Genomic DNA, 10,537 nt, shown 5'->3' on the forward strand with positions numbered 1-10,537 from the left:
TCTAAAAATGAGGTGCTAGGTCTTAAAAATGAGATCCTGCAAGGAAATCAGTCCGACCACATCTATGTACATGTAAATGAATCAAGCTGGAACCAAAAAAATGCCAATTCACTTCCTTTTTTGTCTGTATGGCAGTGAAATCCCTAATTTAATCACCTCGAGGATGACAAAAAGCTATCATATGGTGTCGCGAGTAGGTCTTAAATTATATTCAAAGAGGTCTAACAAGGTCTTAAAATCGACTTGTTGAAACTTGTAGGAACCCTGGGGTATGCGCTCGTGTGTGTGTGTGTGTCTGTCTGTCTGTCTGTCTGTCTAACTGCCTGCCTGTCAGTCTGTCTGTCTGTCTGTCTAACTGTCTGTCTGTCTGTCTGTTTGTCTGCCTGTCTGTCTGTTTGTCTGCCTGTCTGCCTGTCTGTCTGTCTGACTGTAACTGTCTGTCTGTCTGTCTGTCTGTCTAACTATGTGTCTGTTTATGTGGGTGTACGTGTCTGTGTGTGTGTATGCGCTCATGTGTGTGTGTGTGTGTGTGTGTGTGTTCCAGGTGGAGTACGTGTTTACAGATAAGACAGGCACCTTGACGGAGAACGAGATGCAGTTCCGTGAATGTTCCATCAACGGGGTCAAGTACCAGGAGATCAACGCCAGACTGGTACCAGAAGGAATGACGGACGACTCTCCTGACGGACCCCCACCTCCCCTGGTAACCACGGGACACCGTCATTAACGCTTTAGTATTCTTTTCTGCATACTTGGACGGAGAGAAAGAGAGAGACAGACAGACACACAGACACACAGACGGATAGACGGATAGACAGATGGGGAGACAGAGAGAGAGAGAGAGAGAGAGAGAGAGAGAGAGACAGACACATAGACGGATGGACAGATGGGGAGACAGAGAGAGAGAAACAGACACACGGATGGATAGACGGATGGACAGATAGGGAGAGAGAGAGAGAGACAGACAGAGACAGATGGACAGACGGGAAACATAGAAAAAGAGAAAGAGAGAGACAGACACACGGACGGATAGACAGACAGGGAGACAGTCGTCTTTGAGGGGGATTTCAGATTGTGTCTGGTTTCACAATTTCACAATTAACAACTATAACCCGGCCCCCCCCCCAAATTTTTTTAATAATAAATAAAACCATCTCAGTTTCTACGCTGCCCTAGCACAGTGGTCAAATCTTTGCCTTCATCAGATGTATTTTCTCCGCATTTCTACCCATGTGTTGGTAACTGGTAATTATGTTGGACATATTGGATTTATGGACATATTTATGTTGTTTATATTATTTATGGACATATATTTGTATTGTTTCAGTCTATAACTCTTGGTAGAGTTTAATACTCATATGTGTCTGTCTTTTCTGTCTGTCCTCTCTCTCTCTATTTCTCTCTGTCTCCCTGTCTGTCTATCCATCTGTGTGTGTCTCTCTCTCTCTCTTTCTCTATGTCTCCCCGTCTGTCCGTCTGTCTATCCGTCTGTGTGTCTGTCTCTTTCTTTCTCCCTGTCTGTCCATCCATCTATCCGTCTGTGTGTCTCTCTCTGTCTCGCCGTCTGTCCATCTGTCTATCTGTCTGTCTGTGTGTCTGTCTGTCTCTCTCTCTCCCTGTCTGTCCATCCGTCTATCCATCTGTGTGTCTCTCTCTCTCTGTCTCGCCGTCTGTCCTTCTGTCTATCTGTCTGTGTGTCTGTCTGTCTCTCTTTCTCCCTGTCTGTCCATCCGTCTATCCATCTGTCTGTCTTTCTCTCTCTCTCTTCCCCCCCATCTGTCTATGTGTCTGTCCCTCTCTCTCTCTCTCTCTCTCTCTCTCTCTCTCTCTCTCTCTCTCTCTCTCTCTCTCTCTCTCTCTCTCTGTCCATCTGTCCGTCCGTCCGTCCGTGTGTCAGAGCCGGGAGGAGGAGTTGTTCCTGAAGGCGGTGTCTCTGTGCCACACGGTGCAGATCAGCTGGGACGTGCCGGACGGCGCCGGGGACGCCTCCTCCCACCCCAACGGCTTCTCCTCCTCCTCCACCTCCCACATGGAGTACTACGCCTCCTCGCCCGACGAGAAGGCCCTGGTGGAGGCCACCAAGAGGTACTTCTGTCTGTCTGTCTGTCTGTCTGTCTGTCTGTCTGTCTGTCTCTCTGTCTATCTCTCTGTCTATCTCTCTGTCTGTCTGTCTGCCAGCCAATGTCTCTGTCTGCCTATATCTCTCTGTCTGTCTGTCTATCACTGTCTGTCTGTATGCCTCTCTGCCCTCTGTCTGTCTATATGTCTCTGTCTCTCTGCCCTCTGTCTGTCCACATGTCCGTCTGCACTACACCTCCTCGTTAAAAGGTAGAGCACCAAGGACAGAGAAGCTGTCTTGAATCTCAACTCTCATCTCTCATCTCTCCTCTTTGAGCACAGGCAATTTGTCGTGCTGTCAAGCCATATCGATCTAGCTGTGAAACCAGAGTTGTTCTCAAACGTGCTTCTGGGACACGCAAACTCATTTATCCACACAAAGGTGGATTTCAGAAAGCCCCAGTCGGGCCTGTGGTATATATGTAGATATATCTCTTCATTAACAGTTTATTTCTTATTGCAGGATGGGAGTGACCTTTATGGGGAGCAACGGAGAAACCATGGAAATAAAAACATTTGGAAAATCAGAAAAGTATGTGTCATCTGTTTATTTATGCTGTGAAGAGTTCCAAGGGCCATTATTATTATTTTGTATATATATATATATCTTGATTAAAAACGGTTAATGAATGAATTGCTTTGTTTTCCGTCAGGTATAAACTCCTGCATGTCCTGGAGTTTGATCCCATCAGACGGAGGATGAGTGTGATACTGCAGACCCCCTCAGGTAACCACCTCCACATGGATGTACATTACATAAACAATGGTAATAATAATAATAATAACTTAAATTGATATAGCGCCTTTCAGGGTACCCAAATGCGCTTTACAGAGAAGAACAAAAACAGGCAGACAAACAGACAGGCAGACAAAACAACGACAGGACTCGTGGCCGAAGGCCTTAGCAAACAGGTGGGATTCCTCATTCCCTTTGAAGCGTTTACAATGAGCCTGTCCTCCGATTTCTACCTCCACTAGCCTCCCCTGGTCTAGGCCTTGCTTCAGTCCACGTCCACCCATAAATGTACTGTCCTCCTCTGTTTGATATCTTTTTCTTTTTATTTTATTGGACAGATATATAGCGAAGACAGACAGGAAAGTAAGGAGAAGAAGGGAGAGAGGGCGTGTCAGCAGGGCATGGGCCGGATTCCAACCCGTGCCGACATGGGCACATGTGTGCACTGGAGACCGCGGTGCTAGACCACTGGACCACCCCAGGCCGTGGTGCTAGACCACTGGACCACCCCAGGCCGTGGTGCTAGACCACTGGACCACCCCAGGCCACCCACTGTTTGATCTCTGACTATTCTTCTTTTGTTTCAGGGGAAAAAGTGCTGTTTACAAAGGGGGCCGAGTCGGCCATTTTGCCCTTCATCAAGACTGGAGAGTTGGAGAAGACCAGGCTGCATGTAGATGAGTTTGCCTTGGTGAGTAACAGGGTTACTAGGGGTTACTAGGGGTTACCAGGGGTTACCACCTCACATGGCAGCCATGCATGGGTAACTCAAATGTACAGAAGGTTATTCTGTGTGTATGTCAACTGTTTTGCACACACACACAGGCACACACACAGGCACACACAAGGCACACACAGGCACACACACAGGCACACACAGCCACACACACAGGCACACACACAGGCACACACACACAGACACACGTTCAGAAAATTATTCTTTTTTTTTTTCCAAGTATTTTTATTCAAAAGTTACACAGTACAATATGATTAAACATCAGAAAATTATTCTGTGTGTATGTCACCTTTTGCACACTACACACACACAGGCACACATACATACACACACACACACACACACACACACACACACACACACACAGACAGACACAGGTTCAGAAGATTATTCTGTGTGTATGTTGACTCTTTTTTGCACTAAGGCACATGAACACTCACACAGACACATACACACATTCAGAAGATTATTCAGTGGCAGGGCTTATGAGCCCTGCTGTAGAAGCGCTCTGGGGCACTTTCTTTATGGAATAAATACATGCACTACATACTTGAAGATCACGCACACGCACACACACACACACACACACACACACACACACACAGGCGCATACACACACACACACACACACATACACACACACACACACACACACACACACACAGAATACAGAGTACAGAGGATTATTATGTGTGTATGTGTTGTTTGTGTGTTTTCATTCCAGTAGAGCTGCTCTGAAAAACACATTCCACACGTTTCTCTGTGTTGTGTGTGTGTGTGTGTGTGTGTGTGTCTGTGTGTGTCTGTGTGTGTCTGTGTGTGTGTGTGTGTGTGTGTGTGTGTGTGTGTATCTCTGTGTGTGTGTGTTAGGGCTGCAACGATTAGTCGACATAATCGACGACGTCGATCATAAAAACTCGTCGACGTGGAATTTTAGTGTCGACTAATCGTATAAAAATAAAATAACAATAAAAACGTTTTTTTTTATTTTATTTTATTTTTTAAACGGGAGCCATGCAAGAATCAGCTGGGTAAGTTTTAGCTAACGTTGTTAGCCAACTGGCTAACGTTATATTGTTAGGGTCGTAATGTTTATGTTAGCTTTACTGTTACATGTTGGAAAACAACGTCTCATGGACAGGGCTGTACATGCTATGAGCGTTTGTGCTATTAATTTATTTGCCCTGTGGCACGCGTGTGACAGACAGAGGCGCTTGTATGTAACGTTACGTAGCAGGGGTTTTCCATGTTGAAGCCAGGAGAACGCGAGATGAAATGAAGTGAGGGGTGGTCGCTATTAAAATACCAGGTAGTCATGGTGGATGATCATGAATGATGCTTGATAAGTGAATGCTATTTCAATTATGTTGAGTCCACCAGCGAGCTGTCTGTAAGATAAACAGCGCCAAGCGTAGCCTACTAACGTGAGCTGTCTGTAGTCTAGCCAGCAATGCTAGCTAGCCAATCAACTAGCTCTGTGAGCAGCTGTAGCTTGGCGTAACGTTAGGTTAGATAGCTAGTTAAGCCGGATTTATGCTTCTGCGTCGCCATTTACGCGCAGCGAAAAGCCACATGACTAATCGCGACTAATCGGAAAAATAATCGACAGATTAGTCGACTACCAAAATAATCGTTAGTTGCAGCCCTAGTGTGTGTGTGTGTGTGTGTGTGTGTTTGTGTGTGTGAAAGACATTGTCCATGTCTGTTTGTGAATGCATCCCATCTGTGCCTTCAGTATTTGTGTCCCTGTATACTTGTTTCTATGTGGACAGAAATAAATGATTAAAATGTGTGTGTGTGTGTGTGTGTGTGTGTGTGTGTGTGTGTGCGTGCACCAGGGTTTCCGTTAGAAAAATTTGCCGTCGGACATCGTGTCCGGGAATAATTCGATTTACCGGACAAACGTGATATATTCCGGTCATCATATTAAAATATAGTAAAAAAATTTTTTTGCAAAATCATAATTTTTTTTCTTCAAAATCTAATATAGCTGTTTGTCGCGGTGATTACTGTTGTGTAGCGGCCTATATATACCATTTAATGTCTATTTCTCATCCGAGACGATTAGATGCGAGCTATATAATATATAATAATATAACATGATTTGACGGATGCGCGCTATGCCATGCGTCAAATCCAGCGCTGAACGGGTCCAGCGCTGAACGGGCGCCTCAATGGGAACTGAACAGACAGCATCGATCAATGAACGGACTCCACATTACGTTAACTGAAGTTTGTTAAATTGTTTGGGATTAATGTGAGTTTTCTATTTTCTCTTTCCAGTTTTACCCTTTTTTTTAAAATCAATAAAACAACGTCATTTCTATAAGTCTCGCTGGTTGGGAAGGCATTTCGTTTAGCTCGGGAGTATGACAATGGGAAGAACATAACTGAATAACTGAATGACAACAAATGTATGAGTAATGAGTAAAACAATGTCACTTTTATAGTATGTTGTTTAACTTGCCGTTCGGTCGCCATGGCTCTAGTGTGTGTAGCAGCTTCAGCTAGCTGGCTAGAAACTTCTAGGGGTGCGTTCGTAAACACGCTCTGAGAGCGCCGGAGCGCACGCTGGCTTCGATGTCACAGAGCGACCGAGTCGTTCGATTGGACGAGAGGCGTTCCGCGAGTGCTGATCGGATTTCCAGAGCGTGTTTACGAACGCACCCATAGATGGGAAATCAAGAAACCGTATTACTATGGTGGACGGGTTGGCAGGGTTGCCAGATAGGCATGGGTTACCGCCGAATGGGCTACTGTGTTTAAGCGGTAATAGACTGGTTAAGCTGTAATCCCATCTGGCATCAATCCCATGTGGCACCTGTGCGCTGTTTCGCATAGGCCGGCCTACACATTAGGAGTCATCATCATGCCGGTGTCAAATCATATCATAATAAAAGAAATACATAGCCTATATATTCGTCTTTTTTAAAATAGAAGGAATCAGAATGTGAACTTTAGCGAATTGTATTCAAAGGGAATTATTTTCACCGGACAATATGTCCGACGACTTTTCAATATGTCGGACTTCAACAAAATTTACCGGACAAAGACCGGTAATTGCCGGTTAACGGAAACCCAGGCGTGCACATACGCCAGTGCATTCCCATATGTGTGCCTGCGTGTGTGTGTGTGTGTGTGTGTGTGTGTGTGTGTGTGTGTTGGATTGCCTCTCATGTTTTACTGCAGGGCCCCCCGCCTCTCCTTCCCCCCCTGCCAGTAAATTCCACAACTTAACGGTCCATTTCTCCCAAACATCAGGACCCGTTCTGAGATTCGGTTCTGATTTGGGACGGGCAACAGAAGTGCTCCTCTGATAGAGAGCCAAGCCCTGACACATTCTTGTTTCTCTCCCCTGTTTCTCTCCTTCTCTCTTTCTCTCTTTTTCTCTCTCTCTCTCTCCCACCCCCGTCTCTCTTCATTCCTTTTAACCTTCTTTCTCTCTCAATTATTCTTTCCCCACGCTTCTGTTTCCAATCCCTCTCTCCTCCCTCTCCCCTGCTCCTTTCTCTCTCTTGTCTTTATTCCCCCTCTATTCTATCTCTCTCTCTCTTTTCTCTATTCTGCTTCTTCTTTCCCTCCCCTCTCTCCCCTCTCTCCCCTCCTCTCCCTCCCCCTCTCCACCGTCTCACCCTTTACTTCCCTTCCCTTCTCCTATCTCTCCCATCTTTTCCATCTTCTACTTCCCTTCCCCCCCCCCCGCACCCCCCCCATCCACCCCCCCCTCCCCCCTTGAGGGGTGGCTGTGTCTCAGGAGGTAGAGTCGCCGTCTAATGATCGCAAGGTCGGCAGATCAGAGGTTCGAGCCCCGGCTGGCCACATGTCGAAGTGTCCTCGGGCAAGACACTGAACCCCAAATTACTCCCAGTGAGCGGGCCGGCGCCTTGCATGGCAGCTTGCCGCCATTGGTGTGTGAATGTGTGTCTGAACGGGTGAATGAGAGGCCGTTGTAAAGCGCTTTGGAGCAGCTTTAGAGCAGCAAAAAAGGCGCTATATAAGTGCAGTCCATTTACCATTTACCCCCCCCCCCCCTCTCCAGAAGGGCCTGAGGACCCTGGTGGTGGCCTGCAGACACTTCAGTGGTGAGCAGTACCAGGAGGTGGACCGGCGGCTCCACGAGGCGCGCACAGCGCTGCAGCAGAGAGAGGAGAGGCTGGCCCAGGTGTTCTCCTACATAGAGAGGGACCTGGAGCTGCTGGGGGCCACCGGGGTGGAGGACAAGTACGTGACACACACACATGGAGGCACACACACACACATGGAGACACACACACACATGGAGACACACACACACATGGAGACACACACACACACGGGGAGACACTAGTGTGCCCTTGAGTAAGACCTGGGAACACCACCACTAGTGTGTCCTTGAGTAACACTCACACACACTCACACTCACACACACACACACCCCCACACACACACACTCACACAGACACACACACACACACACAGACAAAAGGGGCAGCTGTGTCTCCGTCTAATGATCACAAGGTTGGCAGATCGGCGGTTCGAGCCCCGGCTGGCCACATGTCGTACACAAGTGTCCTTGGGCAAGACACTGAACCCCAAATTGCTCCCAGTGAGCGGGCCGGCGCCTTGCATGGCAGCTTGCCGCCATTGGTGTGTGAATGTGTGTGTGAATGGGTGAATGAGAGGCCGTTGTAAAGCACTTTGGAGCAGCAAAAAAGGCGCTATATAAGTCAGTCCATTTACCATTTACCATTTACACACCCACACACACACACACACACACACACACACACACACACACACACACACACACGGTATGGCCAACTGGATGTGTAATCCATCCAAGACATGTTTTATGGCTGCGGTGGCTGAGCTTCCTCCTGCTGAGTTCCTGGGGAACAGCATGTTCACCTTGATGACACAGCAGACTGGAACACACACACACACACTCCACACACACACACACACACACACACACACACACACACACACACACAGACACAAACACACACACACACACACACACACACACACTCCACACACACACACACACACACACACACACACACACAAACACACACACACACACACACTCCACACACACACACACACACACACACACAGACACAAACACACACACACACACACACACACACACACACACAAACACACACACACACACAGGCAGATACACACACACACAGGCAGATACACACACACACAGGCAGATACACACACACAGGCAGATACACACACACAGGCAGATACACACACACACACACACAGGCACATGCGCACACACACACACACACACACAGGCACGGTCAGATACACACACACATGGCCAGGCTTGCCGCCATTGGTGTGTGAATGTGTGTGTGAATGGATCAATGAGAGGCCGTTGTAAAGCGCTTTGGAGCAGCAAAAAAGGCGCTATATAAGTCAGTCCATTTACCATCTATTCCCTAGAACCTCAGACCATAAATAGTATTAGTAGAACGGACGTCGTCCATCAGAACATGGCAGTTTGGCTAGTACATCAAACGATGGCTAATCGTTAACCGCTAATGGGTAATCATTATTGATGCGTGTGTAGAACACAGAGAGGAAGCTACAAATTCCGAGGCCGGAGCAACCGCACCATGGCAACAGATTAGACTGAACACTCCAATGTCAGTTGGGCTATTTTTTGGGGGGTTATTATTTGCTAGATTTTTTAAAAGATGATTATTTTGAGTGGGGGCAGATCCACTGTTACATGTTTCACCTTTGTTGGATAGAGACTGTAGAGAAAGACAGGAAATGAAGGAGGAGAGGGTGTGTCAGCAGGGCACGGGCCGGATTCAAACCCACGCCGACACGGACGATAATGTGTGCACTGTAGGCCGTGGTGCTAGACCACCGGACCACCCCGGGCCGCTGGGTTTGGGTTGTTAATTCGGTTGTTAAGTCTGATGTCACACGTGACGTTTAGCAATTTCCGGGTCCAAATACAAACTTCCCCGCACCAGAGTACCAGTGTACTAAAGCGGTAGAATGACAGTTCAATCGTTTTTTAGACTCGGATGTATTCATACAACAAGGGACACAGCACTTTCCCGTTTTTCCCATATTGTCAGCGTCTTTGAGCCTCGGAAAAGCGCTATACAAATATAATGAATTATTATTATTACTGCGGCATTTCGAAGAGAGCGCCTCAGCCAACGTTGGACCCGGATGGTACGCCAACAAAGATGGCCGCCGGCATCCCCACCCACGGAACATTGATTTGAATGGACACGTCACTTCTACTCATTTCTAAGCTTAAGACGGCACGCTTCACGGCCAGTTTGTGTAAAGTGTCAGGCCACGAGGGGGGTTCGGGGGGGTCTCATATATAACCGTTGTGTGTTCTGTGGTCCGAGTCTTCACCTCCTCCTTCAACATAATAAAACCGCCACGGAAGTTGACCACAGACGTTGTTAAACCTGACAGGTCATCTCTCCTTCTACCTTGAACACTACCCCGGTGTGGGGGTGCGAGATATTATCACCTTTTAATCATCGTGGCATCACAGTTTAGTGCAATTATGACGGAGGGGGGGAAATGTTAATCTACTCTTCCCTCTGGTAATTTCCCCTGTCATAATTGTACTAAACTGTGATGCCGTGACGATTAAAAGGCTGTAACTGTGAGCCATAATTAAAGGGGGTTGTCATCGTTCATATGACCTTGTGACCCAGCCGAACGAACACATCATATTCTGAAGGACGTCCAGCCCTTTAGAAGGACCCCCAGGATCCGACAGGATCCAACCAGACCAGAATGTCTACTGTAGCCCCCCCCCCCTTTCACACCCCAACAAGTGGAACATTGACTCCCAGTATCAGTGTATTCCCCCCCCCCCAGGCCCCAACTACTGGCCGCCCACTCAGGACTTCGTGCCCCGGCTGGCCACATGTCGAAGTGTCCTTGGGCAAGACACTGAACCC

General features: G+C 47.6%; 1 protein-coding gene across 1 annotated transcript in view; it reads left to right on the forward strand.

Moving 5' to 3' along the window:
• The window catches only part of atp11b (ATPase phospholipid transporting 11B), a 56,741-nt gene that overhangs the window by 23,206 nt on the left and 22,998 nt on the right, over positions 1 to 10,537 (forward strand). The window contains exons 14-18 of the mRNA XM_080547414.1: positions 545 to 703; positions 1,898 to 2,085; positions 2,772 to 2,845; positions 3,442 to 3,545; positions 7,630 to 7,811. Of these exons, the coding sequence (XP_080403540.1) occupies positions 545 to 703; positions 1,898 to 2,085; positions 2,772 to 2,845; positions 3,442 to 3,545; positions 7,630 to 7,811 (707 nt within the window). The remainder of the gene's footprint in view (positions 1 to 544; positions 704 to 1,897; positions 2,086 to 2,771; positions 2,846 to 3,441; positions 3,546 to 7,629; positions 7,812 to 10,537) is intronic.

This window comes from Nansenia antarctica, assembly GCF_963989245.1.
Source record: "Nansenia antarctica genome assembly, chromosome: 17".
Classification (NCBI taxonomy): domain Eukaryota; kingdom Metazoa; phylum Chordata; class Actinopteri; order Argentiniformes; family Microstomatidae; genus Nansenia; species Nansenia antarctica.